The sequence below is a fragment of the Aegilops tauschii genome, chromosome 2 (assembly GCF_002575655.3).
Source record: "Aegilops tauschii subsp. strangulata cultivar AL8/78 chromosome 2, Aet v6.0, whole genome shotgun sequence".
NCBI classification, from domain to species: Eukaryota; Viridiplantae; Streptophyta; class Magnoliopsida; order Poales; family Poaceae; genus Aegilops; species Aegilops tauschii.
The window spans coordinates 426,260,713-426,284,000 of NC_053036.3; the positions used below are offsets into that span (position 1 = coordinate 426,260,713).

The 23,288-nt window shown below is 44.8% G+C and overlaps 2 protein-coding genes across 4 annotated transcripts; both read right to left on the reverse strand.

Annotated features, from left to right (window-relative positions):
- Positions 1-11,987: 11,987 nt before the first annotated feature.
- On the reverse strand, positions 11,988-16,033 carry LOC109734238 (uncharacterized). The gene is made up of 2 exons (XM_020293452.4): positions 14,438-16,033; positions 11,988-12,265 (listed from the first exon to the last, which is right to left on the reverse strand). The coding sequence occupies exon 1, from the start codon at positions 15,918-15,920 to the stop codon at positions 14,463-14,465; it is 1,458 nt and encodes a 485-aa protein (XP_020149041.1). The 5' UTR covers positions 15,921-16,033; the 3' UTR covers positions 11,988-12,265; positions 14,438-14,462.
- Positions 16,034-18,762: 2,729 nt separating this feature from the next.
- On the reverse strand, positions 18,763-23,006 carry LOC109734218 (poly(A)-specific ribonuclease PARN). 3 transcript variants are annotated; one of them, XM_040399276.2, is made up of 7 exons: positions 22,503-23,006; positions 21,854-21,984; positions 21,329-21,657; positions 20,947-21,060; positions 20,494-20,620; positions 20,030-20,198; positions 18,763-19,771 (listed from the first exon to the last, which is right to left on the reverse strand). In XM_040399276.2, the coding sequence occupies exons 1-7, from the start codon at positions 22,922-22,924 to the stop codon at positions 18,946-18,948; spliced, it is 2,118 nt and encodes a 705-aa protein (XP_040255210.1). In that variant the 5' UTR covers positions 22,925-23,006; the 3' UTR covers positions 18,763-18,945. The 3 variants fall into 3 exon arrangements, with proteins under 3 accessions (XP_040255210.1, XP_020149017.1, XP_020149020.1); XM_020293428.3 differs by having other exon boundaries at positions 20,030-20,294; positions 22,503-23,003; XM_020293431.3 differs by lacking the exon at positions 22,503-23,006 and having other exon boundaries at positions 20,030-20,294; positions 21,329-21,638.
- Between the last annotated feature and the right edge of the window lie 282 nt (positions 23,007-23,288).

A 23,288-nucleotide genomic window follows, 5' to 3' on the forward strand; every position in this document is an offset into this window, starting at 1 on the left:
CCTTCATCCACGGGCCCGTCCTCTAAAAACTCGGAGGTAGGGTCTGGAACAGCAAGCACACAAACTCAGGTCAGGAACCCGCCCCGTTCCATCACAAAAGGGCGTCCAAAAGAGGTGAGATACAAATCAGGGTTGGAAATTCAAGCAAAGCAGAAGAAACGAAAGAAAGGAACTAGCAATCCATAAGCATCTATGGAGGATTCTAACTTTGATGTTGGTGAAAATTTTGTAACGTAGATGATGAAGGTTTAAAAATGCGAGAATGACTATTGGTGGACAACAGAAACTGAAGAAAATGCCATGTATGCAGTACTAAATATGCCATGTAGTTGCTACTGAAAAATGCCATGCAGCTGCTACTGAATCTGCCATGTACTAGCTACTAAATCTGCCATTGCGTAGCTTTCTGTTTTCAGTCCACGCATTTTTGGAGATAGTAAAAAATAGTTGCCACACATATTGTATTGTATACACACTATGCGGAAACTAATTGAATTGATCACGTGTGAATCACGAGAAAGAACAGCTGCCATCTAAGTTGTATTGAAATTGACGTGTGATAGGTGCCACATATGCGAACCTATGAACTACTATGCTAACCAATACAGTTCGCACTACAAAATCCCAAAGAAATGAAATGATTAGTTGCACTAACCGTGCGTGATCAACTATATTTTCCGTGTATCAGGCATCATAAACGCCATGTCAGGGAAACTAAGGTTGCCACAAGGGAAAAATAGCAAAAGTATCAAACTATATATTCCCCGGTAGAAAATAACTACACATACTGGGCTATCCGCAGTTTTACACATTCTGAATGTAGTTAAGATGACAAATGAAAACACAAAATTATTTTAAAAAAAAAGAGTTTCAAACCATCTGCCACGTCCCCTCAGAAAGAAAAAAAGAAAAAAACATAAGACAAGAATCAAGCATATGACAGGAGAATTTCAAAACCACATTTCAGACAAGCGCACAAACTCCCATTCAAACTGTCAATTCGTTCACAAACACATAATAATAGTGAACATAAAAGTAGTTCTTGTCACACCTAAACAAATTCAGGTCCACACTTATATTACAAAGCTTAGGCGGCACATACACGCCACCACTATATACTACAGCTACGGGGAGTGAAGTCATAACCTAGCACACGAACATAGTTTCAAAGAGCGAGGTGATACCTTACATTCATCAGCCACACAATGCAAGGTAGGCATGTGTATGAAGCACCACGTGATCACTTGTACTTCTTGTTCGCGGTTTTGACAGCTCCCTCTATGAATTCTCGTGCTGAAGCCCGCGTGTTGAAATCTTCATTCATCAACCAGTTCCATGTATAGATTTTATAGAGCTCGACGACCATTGTAGCTGTGATCACAGGGACGACCTTCCCACTTTGCAAGGCATTCCAACATGTAAAACCCGCAGTCATGCCTAGAACAAAACAAATAGGTGAACTCATGCTAACAGAAACATGATAAACTTTGAGGAAGAGATGAAAAATGTCAAAATTGAGGTAGAAAACACATGAAAAGATGGTAATTACCCGTTTTCTTGCTTCTCAGTCATGACATACTCGATTGGAAAGTGACTGATCTGGACCTTCGAGTTTTCGTAATGACGGTTCCAGATCTCTTTCAGGTTGTTGATAAAGAACTCAGCATGAGTAGTAAGGTCGTCGTCATCTCCTGAACGGATTGAATCAAGCACCTCAAAACGTTGGTTCTTTAGGTCAAGGCAAATGGCGTAGTGGTGACCACACTTGTCATGTGGGTTATCTGGTGCAAGCAGCTGGAACATGGGGAACATGATCTGCAGGTAAAAAAGAGAAAAGAAAAAAAAAGAGTTGACATCAAAACAGAATGATGCAGTTGCAAATATGATATATAGTAATATTGCCATTTGCAATAATGGATATATGAAAGCAAGCATCAAATGGCCAAGTGGACACATGGAAAAAAGGGTTCAGTTGCCATGTGTAATTGTCAAAAGTTGCCATACATGTTTAAAGAAAGTTGCCCCAATATTTTCAGTTAAGTTGCCACATGAGTTCCATTAAATTGACACTTCCTTACCATGGCAACTGTTGCCACAGGAAATAGTTGCCATGAAAAGTATGTAACCCACATATCGAATATAACTATGGACAAACATAGCATGGAAAAAAAACATCTACAACGAGAAGAAACACTCACTTATTTTTTCAGTGTGAGCTTGAAATCATCATGCGCGGCAAAATGTTTCCTCAGGATGCGATGGTGGAAGTCACCATCCCATATTTTGCTGGTGACGCTGTAGTGCATGATCTTCTTGTCGGGACAAATTTCCACATGCCTGTTGATGTAGTCAATCGCACACGCAACTACATTCTGCGACATTTTACCGGTAGGCCTCACAGACTCGGCTAGATCACCCAGGTCGACGTATGTCACATCGCATTGTATGATTTTGGTTCTGTCCAAACATGATCTGTATGAAAATGATATAACATGAAAGAATCATATCTACTAAGAAAATAAAAAAAACACATGGCAAAAATATCGGGATAAAGCAAGTAAGGGGTTATGTGGTGTGGACATTACTTTTTCAGCTCCTTCATGTGTTGTTGTTCGACCTCGCATTTCCGAAACGCTTGACAATATCATAGAGAAGGGAATGCTCCTTTGTAGCCTTAATATCAGACTCATAGTCATCCACTGGAGGTGGGTGAACTACCCTCGTCTGCCTCACAGAACTAGGGGTGGCACTGCTGACAATATCCTTAGATACTAGCTCAGCAGGCACATCAGAACTTGATTGGACCTGATTCCGTGATGACCTCCTGTTTAATGCTTCCTGCTCAATCCTGCAGTAAGCTTCATCGAGGGACGGCAAAATCTCCTCAAGGGTTGCTGAACTGTAGTGCTGATAGAAAAATGTTGATTTCAAATGCCAATTCAAACACAAAGTTTGCCATGTGCGATGCACTGCAGTTGCCATGTACAATGCACTACAGTTTCCATGTGACAACAACTGTAGTTTCCATATGCAATGCACTTCAGTTGCCGTATGACAACAACTACAGTTGCCATGTGCAATGCACTACAGTTGCCATGCGACAACATCTACAGAAAACATATGTGATCGAAAGAGTTTTGGCCGTGCCAAGTTAAACAATGGTTGTCATGTCATAATAAATATCAGTTGCCATGTTATATGAAACAGCAACTGCCAAATTAGGTCAGCTGCAAATGCCATCTACATGTGCATCACATAAGATTTGCCATCACAAATTCAAAACCTAAGCTTGCGACGAAGATCAAAAAATATGTAGAACGAATGAGAAACAAAAAAAGTTTACCTTGCACTATAGGCTCTGCAAACTTCACAGCCTTCCTACCATCAGCCATGGGTTGCGCCATCATCGGTAACGTACCTGCTAGGAAAGCAAAAGCAACAGGCATAGTATCGATGACTGGTTCATCCTGAGTGCGATCAATCCCAAGGCTGCAGCTTGGTGGGGTGAAAGCCATGGGGTGCCTCTCCTGCTGATCAGCCGGGTTGCGAACAAATTGTTTAGCAGAATCTAGAGGTGGCAGATCAACAAACATGTCAGTCTCGTCTGCTGCAGAATCATCACGTTTATTAGTAGGGCGGGGCGTGCTGTCAGCGATCTCAATCACAGCCTACTGGCCTATCTTCTTGTTTGGGCTGTGCGGGACACCGATGTTGACAAGGAGCTTAGAAGTGCGCAGATTTAAACTGGTGGTCTCCACAGCAGTAAAGGACGACGTCTGCTCTGAACGTCCCCCTCCTTCGGTGGTACACTGCTTACCACCTGCATCTGTTGTATTGCAGACTTCCATCTTCTCGATTGCATTGCTATTGGCAGAAGGTGGAAAAAGTGTGGAAGCAGGCACATAACCGGAGTCACCTCTGCTGCTCTTAAGTACCTCTGGTGTATTGGATAATTGTGCAGGATTCTTGTGGGGGCTACGCCTAGGTGGTAGGCCAGCTCGCAAACTAGTTGCAGTAGCAGCCTGTGCACCAGCAGCCGCTGAAGCTGTTGTGCGGTGAGAGTCATCTGTGGATGTCCTGTCATACTGAAATGTGGCCGCATCCCCTTCTTCTCTAGACACATAAGTGCCATCGGCCGCACGCTTGGAATCCGTATCAGATGAGCGGGAATCTTCCTTGTTTAGGTTCAGCTCAGGAGCGTCCACTTCAACACTTGCTGATCGGGTGGCATGGGTCACAACGGCATCTCTCATTGCCATTAGGGTAGGCACTATCTCAGCAGTCCTGGCAGATACTGACTCGTCGCTGCCAGATGTACGGATGCCTGCGGTTGTAGTTTGCACAGCTGCAACCGGCGGAGATGGGCGGCCACGTGCATCAGAACTAGCGGCAACAGTGCACGGTGCAGTAGCAGATTTGTCAACTGACGGCTCAAGAATGTCTGCATTATTGGATGTCAACAACTTCAAGTGAATGCGTTCAAGTGGGTCTTTAGTAGTGCGATTGGTCAAGCGTGCAGTAGTCTTCTTTACCCTACAAAAAATGTGTCGAATGATAAGACAACCATTCAAGAAAGCACATGAAGAGAAAAAAGGTGAGGGGCATGAACAAGTAATTGCCATGTTAGTCATCATAAAATGCCATGTGTGATATGCTAGAGTTGCCATTTGAAAACACATGTTGTACAAGTGGTTGCCATGAGTGAAAGCTACCAGTTTCCATGGGAGGGAGACAAGAGTTGCCATGTGGTCTAGTAAGCAGTTGCCATACCGAAGAAGCAAGAGTTGCCATGTATCAAATTTAGCAGTTGCCATGTGGGACAGATAAGAGTTGCCATGTGGCAAGTTCAGCAGTTGCCATGAGGGGCAGACAATAGTTGCCACGTTGGGTACAGTAAAAGTTGCATATGATTGAGGATTGCATCAAACAAATTTAGCGTTAGGACTATGAATAACTTGTCATACTCATCATGCTGCAATTGCCATGAAAAATTTCAAAGAGAATGCATTTCCATATCACGACACAATGAAAATAGCTCAGTCACAAAAAAATTAGAAATAACTAAGGGGAGAACCCACCTCTTGCTTGTTTTCCTCAAGTCTTCTAGCACAACAGGATCCCCGGTGTTGGATGTCGATGTGCGAGGAGACGACCGAGTGGAAGTGGTGGCAGCAGCAGTGGTTGCCCCCTTGTTCAGTCGGGCAGAAGCGTGAGATGGCGTGGGTGCTTGTTTCTGCTTAACTGATCGTCCACCAGCTGTCGCCTCACTGCACACAATAAAAAATGGGAAAAGAGCAAAAATGCAAAAAAAAACAAGTGTGAGACACAAAATCATGGCGTACGTAGCACGGACAAAGCCGGGTGTTAAAAATAAGAACGAATAAAACGATAAGTAAACATAGAACCTCCTCCTCGCAGTAACGTGATGGGTCCTACACCTCTTGCCAACAGAGCCCTGGGCAGCATCCTCTGGAGCCCTACCCCTCTTTGATAGAGGAACCTCCGTGTCTCTCGCAACAGTTGGAGCAATGCCTCCCTCTGGTGGAGGAACATTCGGTGCAGCCTTGTCGCTGTTACCTCCTACACGAACTTCCCGATGTTCGTCAAGGTCAGTGTCATGTCACACATTCTCCATGTCATCGTCACCATCCTTGTCGAGACCAGCATCCACGCCACTGAAACCATCCCCGACTAGCTCCTCTTGCGTGTCAGGGGGCTCCTGAGAACTGTCGTAGTCGTACCGGCCACGGCAGCTAGTTGGACGATGTGTCCGTTCTCTGACAAAAGATGTGAACTGCCTCGCAACCACATCGCTATCAGAAGCATTCAATGTTGTCCAACCCTCGACCAACTTCCCAAGCAAGCTGGTCATGCCGGAAGCAAACTTCCCAACTAGGTGCTCAACGGGTGCCCTGGCCTGATCAGAAAACAAAAAGTAAAAAATTTCAAACACATTAGAACATGTGCATAAGAAAAGAAGGCAAAAAAACGTAAAAGAAGTCAAATGCAAGAAAGTATCATTCAAAAAACAAAAAACATGCTTGATTACCTCGGCGGAACAAGATGGAGCTGAATGCACATCCATCCACTTGCCGAAATTATGTGGCCCACCAAACACACTATAGTCAATGGCATGCTTGGCCATCAGCTGAAAAAATAGCAACAAAGAGGGGTCAAAAAGAAGAAACAGTGACTATGGTCATGGATTGCAAGGAAAATGAATTTGAGGGGGAACGGCTGAGTTTCCATATGGAGACAACCATAGTTGCCATGTGCAGACAACCATGGTTGCCAAGTTCTTTATAGTTTGTTAGCCGTAATGAAAGCGTTGAGGTGGTTGAATGGAATGCGCAGACAAAGTTGAGTGCACAAATTGGAATATGGATGCCATGTAAAGTGTTGTGCATTTGCCACACAGAACCGAACGTATTTGCCATGTTGTATACGCTATATATTCCCTTCTTTAAAAAGAAAAAACTATGAACAACCAATATGGATCAGTTTTGGTTTTTGCATATTCTTTCCAACAGTGAACTTCAAAAATGTTGTGCAAGAAAGAAGACAAAACTAACCTGCAGTTTGTCATATTTTGTATCAGATATCCTGTCAACGGCAAACACAGCCTTGGCAGCATCATAACTCTAGGCAGAGACAGCAAAATTATGTGGAGGCGGTGAACCTCCTATGTCAGTAAAGTTGACAGTAGACAAATCAAGACGATCGACATAAATGAGATGGTTTACACAAAGCAGCGAGTAAGTAAATCAGAATATGTCAGTGATCAGTATTGTGCAAAAAAGAAAAAAAAAGACAAATGCGGGGAAAAAGAAAAGGGAAATAACTACGGTTTAAACGTGTTGGCAATACAGTCTCCCTTGAGTCAAGAGTTCAAAATAGAAGAAAGATTTGCCATGGGCGTGAACGTATGTTTGCCATGTATCACTAATTAAAACGAACGAAAAAAATAGAGGAAGTGAACACTATGTGTGTTGTAGAATATGTAGTTTCCATGTAGACATCAACTACAATTGCCATGTATCAACAACTTCACTTTGACATGTAAAAACACAAAAATGAAAGTTGTCGTACACGATCAACTATGGTTGCCATCAAAAAAGCATAATCAATTAAAGCTCTGTCAAACTAGGGTTGACAGAGTATGGCCAAACAGAGATGCCACGTGCAAAACAATTTGGTTGCCACTTATGAACAACTGTAATGTGATTGAGGAACGAATGAATCGTGGTAAGAGCATTTGCAGAACAGTGAGAAAATACCATTAGGTGCAGGCGGCAGCCCTTCTGGTACATCTTATTTGAGAATGCATCATGCAGGAAGTCGGCAATGAATTTACACCAATTCATGTTTTTAACATCTTTCATTTTCGCTTGCACAAAGATTTGAGAACAAAAGACACCACGTCGACAGTCAATAAAAACGTCAACTGGCAGTGACTAGCTTCTATGTGACATAAAAAACAGAAGATTGTAGGAAAAAGAATAGAGAGAGAGCATTCACCAAGATGGGGAAGCACTTGTTGCTTGGGCGCAGCGACGTGGTAGGCACAAAGACAGACGAGATCAAGTACATCAGCAGCTTCATCTTAAATACCTCGCCATGGGTTGTCATGCCCTCCAGCGAAGTTGCCAGCACAGTCATATTAGGCATGGATGCCATTCCAGGAAACAATCGGGGGAACAAAACTTCCTCAATCTCATTGTTCACCTCATACAGAACTTTGATTTTTCCACGGGGGACACCCAAAGTGCAAAATGCAGATTCCTCATCCAAAGGGAGTCTTCCACGTCCCAGGATGACGAATTCCCTAGACAGGGGGTCGTATATCTCACCGAGCCAATCACACAAAGGGTTCACTAGATTCGTGCATCGAACATCCATCAATTAATGCCTGCATCCCCATCTCACCGGCAGCTCCCTTCTAATCATCAGTGAAACCCTTGGTCAATATAGTCAAGCGTTCTTGCGAAGCCCTATTGCGCTGACGTTTCTTCTTCTACAGAACACAAAAGGGTCATTATTGCCATGTTCAATATACTAAAAATTAGTTCCGACAGATGAATGTAAACTCAGTATCACAATAAACAGAGGGGAAAAATGACCTCGTCGCCGTCTTTCATATGACCGGTCGCACGATTCCGTGGCGGTACCTCCATGAAGTCGTCATCATCGTCTTGCTGGTCACCACAAGCCATGGTGCTATGGTAAGAACAAAAACACGTTAGTACAAATGAAAACACAGTCGACAGTTGCAGAAAGAGATGCACGAAGTAACGAGGCAGTGGAGATCATAGACAACAAAATGAAAACTGCCATGTTCACCCTAAAACAAATGTGTACGATGTGTCATAAGAGGGAGTTGCCACCTGCAAATCTGAAAAATGCATGGCATGTGCTCCTAAGCAAAACTAAGCAGCTGACAAAAAAAGTACTTAAGAAAAAGGCATGCAAAATAATGCCATGCTGCGTATATGTAGTTTGCCACCTCCCTGAACGCAAATTAGCAAAAATTGAGACGCGGATGACTGCATAAACAAGCTAACTGACAAAATTTGGGTTCAATCTGAAGTTGCCATGTACTAAAAAGATTTACGTTGTCATGTTTGCGCAATAACAAATATGTCAACTGAAGTCTTAGTGTGTGAAATGAGGTAATTGTCGTCTGCTAAACATGCACAGTAGGCGAAAAATGGCCACTGAAACAAGTGCAAAAACATGGCAACTGGCAGAGGTGCTTCAGAAAAGGCAGTTGCCATCTAGTAGATTCAAGTTGCCATGTTAGCAATAAACAATGTGGCAACTAAGGCAGTACAGTGGAACACCCAACTACCATTATCCAACATATAATGTGGCAACTGACACATTGGCTTCATAAAAGGGAGTTGCCATCTAATAGATTCAAGTTGTCGTGTTATCACAAAACAGCGTGGCAACTAAGTGAGTACGTGGAACACCCAAGCTGCCATTATCCTACATAGAACATGGCAACTGGCGGAGTTGCTTCAGAAAAGGCAGTTGCCATCTAGTAGATTCAAGTTGCCATGTTAGCAGTAAACAATGTGACAACTAAGGTAGTACAGTGGAACACCCAACTGTCATTATCCAACATATAATATGGCAACTAACACATTGGCTTCATAAAAGGGAGTTGCCATCTAATAGATTCAAGTTGTCATGTTATCGTAAAACAGTGTGGCAACTAAGTGAGTACGTGGAACACCCAAACTGCCATTATCCTACATAGAACATGGCAACTGACAAATTTGCTTCAGAAAATTAGTTGCCATCTAGTAGGAAAGTTGTAGATAAACAAGTGCATTGAAATTGCCATGTCTGCACAGAACATAATAGCAAATTAAAACAGTTCCAAATGAAACCCAAACTGCCATTATCCTACAAATGAAATGCACCTAACTAGATCTGGGGTTCATACCCAACTATCAGTCCCTGAGTTCGACTACAACATCACCCCTAAAATAGTGATAATCGCAGCCTACAAGACCATCAAAACTAACAAAAACACAGTAGAAATCGTTGCCACATAGAATTGCAGACATCAAATCTCTCAAAACAGAGAGATAGTTGCCGAACGGGCGAGCCTCGCTGGCTTGACTACCACCGCGACGGCGACGGAACTACGCAATGCCGGCCTAAATGGCACACATGCGACTCCCCTGCCAACGGGGACACTCAAGTGCCGCGAATCCACCTGAATCTCGAAAGGGCTCGAGAAGGATGTGACCAGAGAGGAAGGGAGACAGATTGGACCAGTAGAAAGCTTCGAAAGCCTTACCTACTCGCGGTGGCTGCTCCGGCGACGACGCTCCAGTCCGGTGAACACCAGCGACGGCCGCGAATACCCGCGACTCTTCCGCTGCCGCCGCCTCCGCCCCCTCTCGACTGCAACCGCTATCAAATGGAACTGCTGGTGTGGGCGAGGGAATGGGAAGAAATGAAGGGGGTGGGGGAGAAACTGCAGCGCCGAGGAGGGGAAAAGGGGCAGACGTGGGAGACGATGAATACGAGTCGTGCGCGGCGTGCGGGCGCGATGGTAGTTCCACCGCACGTCCGACTCGTAACTGCGGCCTCTCCGTGCGAGAAACCAGCATGCGAGCGAACTGCCAAACGCCCACACACCAGCCTCGTCCTACGTGGCACGCGAAAACTGCCTCAGTGTGTCAAGATTCGTGCAAACTTAACTGGACGGTGATCCACGCGTGTGGGCGAGTTGCAAGATAGCCACATGTGTGGGCGTTAGTATTTTCGTAAATTTATGTATTATTCTTACTTGAACAAAATACACACCTATGATTATAACCTCCATGCAAGCTTCTAGAAATACAAGAGAATAATTAAGATAACATATAACAATAACATTAAACTTTGGGGTTCCCCATTAATCCTTATCACCTTATGCAATAACTCCACAAACTCAGGATATGGTAATATCTGTCACTCCACAGGCGCCTCCGTCGGGGAGGCGTTGTCTTTTGGCGATGGGCAGCGATATCCTCTAGTCAGTGAGACCTCGAGCAACTGATCAGTGTTTTCTACAAAAGATTAGATCAAGAATCAGTGTTTTTTGTCCCAAATTCGTAAGAGTGTTTTCTGCAAACTTACGCTTTAATGTGGTGGTTTTCTGCAATTCACTCTCTCAGCATCCGTGCTCCAGTCCAGTAGGTGACGAGCTCAGCCGTAGAACATACATCAACACAACATTCAAAAAAAAAAGAACATACATCAACAGACAGACAGATTCACAGATCATCCTTTACGCACACTCGTCAACTTTATCATCTAGAGTTCTGCTTCTTTTTCGTCTTCTTTTTTCTGGGGCATTATTGCTTTGTACGTGCTTGAGCGTTCGACAATAGATTAGCACCTCTCTTCTATTAGCCTACGAGCGTTGCTATGCACACGATGCATATTGGACGATTTGTGCCCGACACAACATCTCAGTGCGTCCATGCTAATCGTGATAGTGGAGCAGACGGCTGGATTAGCATCGTGCAGCCAGTTTATCGTCCGCAGAGCAGTTTCGTTAGCTTATTATGCGAAGTTTATTACTGTTAAGCACCACGGCAACAAAATGTGTAGAGAGTATATCTTGAGGAGAGCCACCTCAACTGCTAGCTGCCCAATGGCCACTTCCCTGCTTCCAATTCCAATCCAAGTCAAATGGCAAAACAGAATTTGCGGCAGGGCTCTAGCTTCCACAAATCATGTTTATACTTCTCCCTGGCATAACAGCATCTGCACCGTTTTTTTTAAGAGACCCAGCAAAATTGCTGGTGTTTCATTGATTTAGCAGGGAGAGGGCGACAAAAAGTGGTTGATCAAGCGATCGATGGATGTTTCAGAGAAAAATAAAAAAGGAAAAGAGGGCAGCTACAGCGCCAATTCCTCAGCCCAAAGCTGGCTAGGGTAATGGCCTATCAATGATACAGCAGAAATTCATCAACCCAAAGACACAACCACCCTGCCAACACTCTTCATCGGTTCGGATGAACTGGTCAAGTGCATACACTTGCAACCAAGAAGAGGTTCAGGGTTCAAAACCCAATAAATGCCTCAGCTTCCGCTGCCCACATCATAACTCTAAGGGCATCTCCAACAGTTGTAAGATAGGTGTTGGTAAATTTGCCACCTAGGACATAGTGATGATGTGGCATCTAATAAATGTGGAGAGAGAGCAAAGTTGTATGTAGATTAACCAACAACCTTTGCACAAGCTCCAAGGTGAAATAGAGAGCAATCACATTTATTTGCTCACCATCTATTGGATACCTTAGATACAACCTATTGGAGTTGATGTCATGGACATTTTATCAACGAGACTAACATACAACCTGTTGGAGATGCCCTAAAAAGGAAGTGTTGGTGAACTGGTTAGTTGCATGCAACTTGCAACCAAGAGGTTCATGGTTCAAAACCACATCCTACAATGGACGATGCTGTCACTACAACAGTTAACAACAGTTTTCCAAATATATTCTTGGAGTTAAACACAACACAGAATCATTCAGGCCAAACGTAGGACCACTATCTTCGAACGGTTACCCGAGTTAAGTACCATATAAGTTATATTTAAAAATGGCGTGCAAAAGATAATATGTCCGGTTATGTCTATGTCTCAACTAATTCCTTCGTAGTAAGTTGACGCTACTGAGTAAGCCTTGTGTCCGCAGCAACTCCTGGTAGAGCAGAAGTGGCCGAACAGGGGCGCAAAAGGCTGGTAATAGTATGCCTGCAGATATGAATGAGCAAAGTCAGCATATTTGAACAACTATACAAGATCATTTCACATTTACAAAACACACATTCGTAACTATAGAATCAATCAATTATGTACGTAACTCGTGTTCTGATCAAATTGAGCACGCAAGAAATTAGTAACTGAAATCATCTGTTTACAAATGGAAATTAGTTATGTGTGACTTGATGCTTTGGCACCGATTGTTTTAGTAAAAAACCATCATCTCCACTGTAATTACTACAAATATACATTCCCTTCATTTCATCGTCCTCTCCCTATCAAACGTTTTTGCGGCAATGAAGCAACCTTGCCTCACAACTCCCAGGAAATAGCTTAAAGGTGGCTCAAAAAGGATAAAAACACATCTTCCAATTCTAATTTTCAGTTTCAGGAATCTACACACAAGAAATTAGCAGTTTATTCCCAGTACCTTGAATGGGAGCAGATAACAAGCGGCAATTAATATGAAAAGAGCAGCTTCTACAAAACAAGTTGATAACAAAGTTTTATTACGTACTCCCTCCGTCCCAAAATAAGTGTCTCAACTTTGTACTAAAGTTGAGACACTTATTTTGAGACGCAGGGAGTAGCAATTAGCATAATAACTACTAGGATCTTGAAAAGCTGGTCATGGATAACTTGCTTAAGCCAATTAGATGTAGAGTGCTTTTCTGCTATTCTTGGAATGCATAGCACTTGTGCTGATTCAAGATGCAGAAAGCATATGATTTGGAAATACTTAAGAAAAAACTATTCAGTTTACTGGCAGAAATGTTGAATGTGATTTATAAGCTATAATTTGATGAAACAGTTGTGCGGCCAGATACCAGTGTCTCAGTTGGGTTGAGGAGAGACATTGAGGTATGAAAGCTTAGTTCAGGCGCGCCGCATGGCAACACCATATGGACATGGTCAGCAGATGCATGGATGAGCATAGGGCAAGTTAGCATTTATCTCAAATTGGTTCCTATGCAGAACAACATGACCCAAAATGCTGATTGATGGTATACGAGATAGTACATATCAGACGCCCATTTTGTTTCTACTCCTTGTTTGCTCACAATTACTCCCTTAAATTGGACAATGCAGCATTCGATCGACACAGGTGTTAAAAGGTACTCCCTCCGTTCCATAAAGTGTCGTCGTTTTAGTTCATATTTGAACTAAAACCACAACACTTATTATTGAACGGAGGGAGTAGCAGAAATTACTGTGGCAAAAAAAAGAATGGTAATGAGTATTATCTACTACAGAATTTGCCCTACTGTTATAATTCTTGACACATAACCTTCAAGGATAATGCTAACAATTAGCAAATTTACATGTTTCAGTAACAGGCGCACTAGGAAGTCCTAAACATCAACACAACTAGCTGTAACCAAAGCTAAATTGGATTAGCACATAGATAAGAGTTAACAAATAACAAACAACAAGACCACGGTAAATGTCATAAATACGCCATTTTAGACGCCCTGCAACAGAGCCAAGATAGCTGTACCAATTCGCTATGGTAACAAAAACTGTGACTTCAAGTTCACTGAAAATAAATTCCTAATGAATAAGCATGTCTTTGTTCACTCGAAATACACCCTGGAAAATATGAAACGCATTCCTTCTCTAAAAAAAATTAAATTCAACATTGAATGCTTACACTGATCTATTCAACACAATTTGAAGACAAAATGTGTCCAATCTGACTCCCTATTCTAGAAAATTGACAAAAAAAACACAACTGGGTGCATGAGTAATGCATCATACTGATTAAACATAGTGATGAAATATGCATCTATCTCATATTCCATAACGTGTTGGGACTGGCACAAATTTTCGATCTACTTTTCATACACCATTGTAAAACATGGCGCAGAAGGGTATCATCCTGTCTGTTGGTACATTACAACATGAAGTGTCTATGTATGTTTACAAACTAATATGGACTCACTGGCAGAGCTCCATTCATAGTTGTATGATATAGGCTGGGAAAGCTGGTCAACCAAATTAAACTAGAAATATAGTATAACTACAAGCCAGAACACAATGGATGGTTGCGCAAAAAATATGCTGAGGAGAAACAATCTTTGTGAGACAACTTCACAGGATATGCTAGTCACAGGAGAAAGTATAAAAGTTAGAAAATTCTATGTGCCCTGGAATTTCAATTACCATTTAGCCGGCAGGTGGCGCAAAATCAGCGCCGCCTTCTCGGATGATCATCATCATCATCACTGTCCCTTGACTGGCTCCTTGACCTGAGCCGCCCTCGCCGCTCCCAGTCATCGTGCTCAGTGTACTGCGGGTACCTCTTTTGTTCACCACCACCGTGCTGATCCTTGTCATTCCAGTTCCTCTCACGGCCCCTTTCCCTCTCCGGCACATACTCCTGATGCCGGTCCCTCTCCCTGGGCCGTTCGCCGCCGCCCCGGCCATACTGCCTTCTATCTGGGTTGCCCCTCGCATTGCCAATGTCCCTGTCCTGATTCCTACCACCTGGTCTTTCCTGCCCATTGCCACGCAGTTTCACATAGCCCCCGTTCCCACCCCGGTACTGCTGCTGCGCCTGGCGGTGGTGCTGCTGCTGCCATGACATGTCACAGCCTCCAAAATTCCATGGCTGAAGCCCACCCCATAAGCCCCCAGCCATCCCCTGATTAGGCCACATCCCTGTGCCAGGGCCACCCATTGCCATTCTGCTGGCTGCCAAGTATGCCGGGTTCACACGCGGCGGCACCACAGGAGGCATCGCATCAGTACCCATCCCCGCATTGTACTGCCCAATCGACGACGGGAACCCGCCGCCGCCTCCGATCATCGCAGCGAACTGGCGCGGCCGGGGAGCCATGGGTCCCACACCCGACCCATCGCCCAAAGACCCCACCTTGCCCCGGGCTGCTGTCACGCTGCTCGCGCTCCCGCCGCGGCCTTGGGTGGGGTTCGGGCCTGGGGCCGGGGCCGGAGCCGAGGCGTCGGAGTCGGCACCGAAGCGGCGGAGCTCGGGCGGACAGGAGAGCGAGGCGACGCAGTGGTGCCCGTCGAAGACGCGCCCGTGGAGCGCGGCCGCCGCCGAGGCGGCCGCGGCCGGGTGGAGGAAGTCGGCGCGGCAGGAACCGCGCGACCTGCCAGAGCACTTGTCGGCGTAGAAGTAGAGGCCGTCGAGCGCGCCGTGCGGCGCGAGCGCGGCCTCCACCTCCGCGTCCGTCGTCCACCAGGGTAGGTCGCCGATGTAGAGCGCCGTGGTGGGCGGCGACGACGACGTAGAGCCCCCCGACGCGCACCGCGGCGGCTGGTGCCGGAAGGTGGGTGCTTTTGGCTGTCGCGGGCTGGGCGGTTTTTGCAGAGGAAGCGGCGGCTGGTGCTGCGGGGTGGGGTCTTTTGGGGGCTCGGGCACGGGCTCGGGCTGCGGGTTGGGGGACGGATTGCGGCGCGGCGGTGGAGACGGGGACGGGGACGGGATGGAGAGGCCGGGGGAGGGGGTCTTGGGAGGGGAGGAAGGGGAAGGGGAGAGCGGCGGGAGGGGGAGGAAGCTGAGGTTGACGTCGCCGTAGAGGTCGTCGCAGTCGTCGTCGAAGGTGGCGCCGGGGGAGGGGGCGTACTGGACGGCCCCGATCGGCTCCGCGACGGCCGCATTGAGCTCGCCGCCGGCGTCCATGGAGGCGCTAGCGACGAGGAGGGGGGGTTTAGCGTGCGTGCTTTGGTTGGTTGGTTGGTTGGGGTTAAACTCTGCGGACGGCGACTCTGGTTTGGTTGAGCTCAAAGAACAAGAAGAAACCAAAGGACCTCTTCACCACATGGTCAAATAAAAGGACCTACAGTGTGTAAACTCTTCATTCTGGACTCATCACACGAAACCAAACGCATTCTGGTAGTACACAAGGTTGAATGTCCATGATCTGCAAGAATCATCGTACCAAACCGAACACATGGTAAACATTTCAAGGAGACGCTGCAAGTATGGTATTTTTGTGGACCTGCTATTTTTTTCTCCTAAGCCAACCAAGTTGCACATTGCGGAATTGAGTTACGCAGCAAGCACCAACCTGTGATTGGATGATTAGGATGCTAGTGGTACCCCCAATCCACCAGGGACCAAATCCTAGGCTTGATACACTGGTGTCTCATAAAGGTGGGATAGTCTTCAGTGGGAGGCGTGGTTCCTATTGATAGTGAGGTTGTGAGCGTTTGCGTCTATATTGTGTTTCTCAAAAAAAAAACATAAGGCCCAACTTTAGGTGCCAAAATATTTGAAGTTCACACTTTTGAAAATAGTATAATCGCCTACAACCGGACACCCCATACCCGCCCCAAACGTCCGGACGGGCTGACCGGTCAGTGTCCGGACAGAAAAAACACACCCACCGAGGTCACCATACTCAGACTAAACACCCGGACTGACCAGCAACCCCCATATCCGGCCCATATATGGGGCGGATATCGGGAGGTCCGGACACGCTCGCCACGTCGAACTGAGCACTAGGGCTCACGCGGTCACACACATTGACCGACGGTCCGACGGGCGCCTCCATCGGTTCTCGGTGCAGATGCATTCATGGTGCCGCATGGCGCCGCTCCGACGTGCCGCCTGAGGGAGCAAGCATGTCTATTTAAGCCGGACAGCGGCAGCGAAACCCTAGCCCGTCCGCTTCCCTCTCCCTCCCATCGCGCCGCCAGCTTCCCTCTTCCTCCCATTGTCCCGTAACCATGGCCAAGCAGAGGATCCCCACCTATGCAATGTTGACGCCGGAACGCTGGTTGCAGATCGAGGAGGAGATCCAGGCTAGGTGCGCCGCTCGTGCCGATGTCGGTCTGCCTATGGATTCGTCTAAGCCGGAGGAGGCAGGCGGAGCAGGACCCCCAGCCCATGGAGGAGGAGGATCCAGAAGTGGATGACACGGCAGAGCCGGAGGAGGAGCAGCCGGTTGCGGGCTTCGGCATGGAGAATGCCCTGGTGGAGTTCGAGGTCACCTAGGCGGCGGAGATGGCGGAGCAGACCGCCATCCTCGAATCCATCCAAGATGATGCATATGTGGAGTCCAACCAGCGCTTCATCCGGCAGGAGAGGGCGGAGATCGACGAGCTCTTCGCCTCTAGTTCATTTGGGTAAAACCCAAAGAAACGACATGTATGACTTAAAAATAAGGGCTTTTTAGACTACTTAGGAATTTACGCTCCATTCGTTTATTCCAATCAAAAGAAATTTTAAACGCCATAGGGTTCAAAGGAACTGTTACATTATTGCACTTGATCATCAACTTCAGCCAAAATATGTTTCTTTAAACAAAACTAATTTCTATCCAAATATGTTATTTAAAATAAAGTTCAACATACATTATGAAACAATTTCATGATATCTCTCAAAATTATATTTCATGCTAGATTTAGCCATATCAATGTAGTGTTATATTACATCCTTTCATAAATAAGTGACGTGGTTTTATTTCAAACTTTGAAATGGTCTGACTAACTCACGCTATAATTGCAGTTTTATTCATATAAGCCAAAACTGAATGAAAAAAAAAACTACTTTGGTCCCTATATATCTTTAAAAAGAAAATATCTGTTTTGGGCCCTATTCTGTTGTGCTTGGTCTGGTTTGAACCATGAACTTCTATATTAAACCTTCAAATTTCTAAAACCATTTAAAATGAACCCTACACTAGATTTTAAAAAATGTTTTGTATTCCAGGCCTTTTCAAATACGTGAGACATTCATGTTTGTATATATGACCACTTATGTTCTACAGAACAATAGCAAGAGAAACTCAATTATCTTTTGTGTTTATTTCAATCAAACACATAATCATGTCATAGGGTTCTCCACACTGATCATGAAATCAACTTCTTTTAAATATCGGAAGACCTGTGAAAGGAAACAAATAATGAGTGTGGGCGTTGGTGTAGATCACGAGAGTGCAAAAATTAAACCAAAACAGTAAGCTGGTTAGTCTTCTGTACAAAAATATACAAGAGGAACTGATTTACATCTAGACGATTTTCACATGACGCAAATTCTCAAATTCTTTCATGGAATTGGAGACAAGAGCAATGTATGCCACCCCACCAATATACACAAACGGAAACACACCGATGTCCTCTGACAAATGGGGCCAAAAAAAAAAGGTGAAGAAGCAAACCCAAACGAACAACACCCCACAGTGCAACATTCCAATCAAAATTTGGCTAGCCAATATTTTTGGTTAAGGTTTTGGCTGCACATATTTTGGCCAATGTTGGTAAGAGAAGTGAATTGTAGTTGGCTAGAACTTTGGCTTTGAAAAAAAATATTTGGCATGGTCTGTTTTAGTCACCATCCAAACATTAGCAATTTTGTAGCAAAACTTTAACATAATGGAAGCTTCTTACACTTCCCTCCACTATGAGAAGGTGTACTAATCTGGGTTGTGTCAGTTTTTAACCCATGAACTTCAGAAGCAGAGCAAATGCTCTCCAGTGAGTGAACAGAGGATGGCATATGAAACAATCACACTTGTAACTGAGATCAGAAAAAAAATAAGTCATTGCTGCGTCAGTACAAGGTTATTCTTTACTGCACAGTTACAGTGGTGGAGTAGCATCAAAAAATACATCGACAAAACAAATGCTCTTTGAAACAATAGTTATTCAGAGCAGTCAGGCCACAGCAAAGTATACCATACTCGGAGAGTAATCCATGTTAGTCATGTCCGCCTGGTTTGTTTACCAAATAAAGTTTTACCATCTTGAAGCGCATCCAAGATGTCTTGGCATGAAATATCAGTAGCATCTTGCTTCTTGGAACAATGCTTGGTTCCTTCTGCATGCTTTACCAAGGTATGCGCAGTTTCATCAAGAACGCTATTTGTTCCCAGTGCATCACCGGCATCTACGTTCTCACCTCTGAGCTCAGTATCTGAAGCCGAACAGACCGCATTAGCTTGATCAGCAAAGAAATACTTCGTTACAGATGAGCTGCAGATGTCTCTGTAGGTATCATAGTTTGCAGCTCGTGTTTGGCCTCCTTCTAATATAGTTGACAGAGGGTGCAAGAGTGAAATAGCACTATCTTGCTTCTCCAACGTAGCCTTCAGATCCATGAAATCATTTACAGACTCTTGTTTACTGAACTGAATGAGAACAGCAGTGGAATCGATCGAGAAGACGGTCGTTACTGAAGCTGGGCCAAACACTTTGCAGATGCAGCCCTTCATATCTTTTGCGCTCAGCCCAGATTGGAATCCCCAGATGAGAACAATGTTATCATGCACAGCAGCAGGATATCTAAGCTTATAACATGCATCTGCTCTCTCCATTCCAGTACGCAAATCAAGTACTGTTCCGCTGTTAAAGCTAGGGGGCAGAAGATTGATATATTTCTTCATCTTCTTATTCATCTCTAGGTTCTCCTTAGGTGTGAAGTCTTCAAATTTGACGCCAATATGGGCACACAACTGCGCAAAAACACATCCAGTCATGAATGCATCATACCCTGCCTCATGCTTAGCACCTGAAGCAAAGCATGATAACCTGCAGGGTTAGGGAAACAAATAAGAGAAAAGATCAGAAATAATACCATTTGACTAAACCAAGTAACTGTACTGAAGATGGAAAGCTAACAGCGATATTCTACATGCAAAAGCAATTTGTGCATAAGCATGTATACTAAAAATGATTGTGAGTACATCAAAACATCACTGGTCAGGAACATATCATACATTGTTTCATAAGCAAGTAAACTGTTGTAAAGAAGCACGTAAAATATGAAGAACCCAGGACAAACCATACGTTGTTTCATCTGCCTCGACTTCTATTCTCACAGGAGCCGGGATAGATGCTTCCCCAGCAGTTGAATGAAATGCAGGGCACAATAATGAGAAGGCTGAAGAAAGTGCTTTGCTTTTCTGCCTCATCAGATGCTGAACCGCATCGCTGGCAGACATAAGATGCCTAGTATCTACAACATGTGGGAAAATTCTGTTGATAGCCAAGGCAAATTCCTTAATGGATGAGGGAAGAGGCCCAATAAATTTGGAGTAGACTTGTGCAATATCTGTTTTGCAAAATAGAGATAGTTAGAAGAAAGCAACCAACAACTCAGTCGGCCATCTACTGGCTGAAACTCCCAAAACATCTGGAAGGTAACTTCCATGATCGGAAAACATCATCTCAGTATATAGGGGAACCTCATCAGGAATGACAACTGCAATGTCACTTATCATAGAAGTATTTGTAGGCAAAAAATAGTATACCTAGGAAACAACTGTGACCAACAATCAATTTTCTTTCTGAGGCAATAAGATCAATGACATGGCGGATTCCTATTGCTGATTCCACTTTTGCTTTTCTTCTTCTGAATAGATCTTCTTGCACATCTTTCTGTATTAAAATAAAATCAGAGTGATTAGTTACTGACCGAAAACTAATATCTCCCACAGAGATCACTATGTATTGTTCACGGTACTGGAGTAATGATTATACACATCATGATTATCTGTTGTTTATTCTTATTTTATTAATTGAAGAAAAACATATGAGCAAGTTTCACAAGCAACAATGCATCATTCAATCTACAAGTGAATCCAGCAGATAGAAGCAGTCAGGAGCAAAATTAGATTTATAATGGACAGAAAGCAACAATGCAACATTCAATCTAAAGTAAAGCATGTGCAATTTTTAATAAGGAAGCAAGAAAATTGTCTTACCATCAATAATATACTGTCTTCGTTGTTGTCTGTATAAACTACTCTCCTTTCTGATGTTTCATCCTCGCCAAATGTACAAACATACATGAGGTCTCTAAAGTTTTTTCTCAAAACCTGCACAGGAAATATATCATCTGATCATAAAAGAAATAGTGCATGCCAAGAAGCGTCATCTAAGATCATTAGACACTGATACGTTGAAGAATATGCAACAGAAAACATCAATCCGTATCCACATCCACATACATCATTCTAAACTGAATTATCGTTGGCTGTATTTTCACAAGGCACGTTTACTACGGAACTGTACACACATGAAACAGACAGAAACTAGCTGTCCAGCTACCACTGTATTTCAAGCATTGGATATGTCAGGACTTACCTGTTGAATTAACTTTAATTGATGTGATGTAAACCCATCAAGCATAATAGCTGGGCGCATTTTGAAGAAAACTGTCTGAAATTGGTCTGTGGTGAATTTATTGCTTCCTAACTTATGGTTATCCACCCTGGGGTTGGCGCTTATCGCATCACGCCACTCATTAAATCTGATCTTCATTCTCTCTGAGAAAAGAAGATCAGCAGTACTCTTTAACTGCACATCTTCTTCCTGTTTAGAAGTATTTGGAAATGCAGATATTCCATCATGATGCAGTACATTTAGTTTCTGAAGAGCCTCTTCTTCTTGTGCTCTGGATAAATAAGATATTCCTGAGATTAAAGAAATATCATAAATAAACAAACAATCTAGGGTTTATATGCATGATTTTTATGCACAGGCTCATTAGTAACAAAAATATATTTAGTGCATGACTAAGATCGATCCTGCATGATTTGGATCAAATAGGCTAGTAGATTCAGAGACATGCATATAGATTAACAAAGTGTTACAGGTAAATGATGTCACCTTCATGGAAGCACGTGTTGAAATCAAACTGGTGTTTTGCTAGGAAGTCAAGTGAAGTGGTCTGACAGAGAAATTCGTGAGATGAACTGTCATATGGAAGCTCCTTGCGAGGGAAGATAAAAAAGTTATGCCTGCCCAGAAGAAGAAAAATTATGTCATGACAATACCGGTTGCAATTTGAGCTATACCAATTCTATCCTGGTGGGGTGCATTATAATTTTGCATAAAATAAGTATGAAACGCATTCCTTGTAAGTCATTCTACATCAGTTGTTCTTGAATGTTCAGATTAACTGCACTCAGGTGTCGTGTCACCATCTCAGTCAATGAGATCAATCTGCGATCTATGCAGCTACCGGTCTTTTATTAGATAACAAGGGATTGGCAGCCCAAAACAAGGTCTTATAAGTGCTAACTCTCTGCTAAATATCATAGAAGTTTTATATATGAATGGTCTAAAAGAGCAAGAGATCACTGGAAGCTAATGCCAAAGGCATTGCGCCATCAGATCCTAACAAGGTACACGGCATCAATACACGGCCGTAGTGGATGTCTAGGACCAATGAACAAAGCTAGTACAATATAGTAAACGGGGGCGTATTCTTAGGTAGTGGTGGAGAGGACGGAAGAAGAAAAGTGCGGGCACGCACGGATGGGCAACGAAGGCGGATTTGGCGGGGTCCCAGCGGAAGGGGCAGACGCCGAGCTGCAACACGGCGAAGCGCTTGGCGGAGTCGCGGAGCTTGAGGTACCGGACGTCGGCGCGGTCGAGCTCGAAGGTGTCCCGCCACGGTGCACTGGTGACGCCGCTCATCTCCAGGTCAATCCCGACGAACGCGGCGTCGCGCACCCGCGCCCGCAGCTCCTCCAGCGCCTCCGCCAGGTTCCCCCGCGTCACCTGCTTCACCGCCACCCCGGCGACGCTGCCGTCCCCGGCTTCATCCCCGCCGCCCCTAGAGGGCGGCGGGGAGGAGGGGGAGGAGGAGGAGACGAGGCGGGAGAGGAGAAGGGGGAGGAGGGTTTTGGGCGACGGCGCGCGGAGGAGGGGGGCGAGGCGGCGGCGGCACTGCATGGCCACCGTCGCTGGAGGGGGGAGGCGGGCAGTGGGTTCGCACTTGGGCTCGATTTGTTTGCCGTGTGAAAATGTGACAGAAAAATGCCGTGAAGCCCTGAAGGTCCGAGTCGACAAATGGCCCGTATGAGAGGATTCATTGAACGGGCCTAAATCTCGGCCGCGCATCGGAGGCCAACTCCGCACGCTCCGAGCCCCTAAAAAAATGTTCCTCAAAAAAAAAAATCTTCTTTCTTAGGAATGTTTACCTGGAACTATACGTGGCCATGGGCAGCCCGGCCCGAAAAAGCCCGACCTGGCCTGACCCGACCTTGCCGACAGGCCGACCTAGGCCTAGATTTTGAGCCCGATGGTCGGGCCAGGC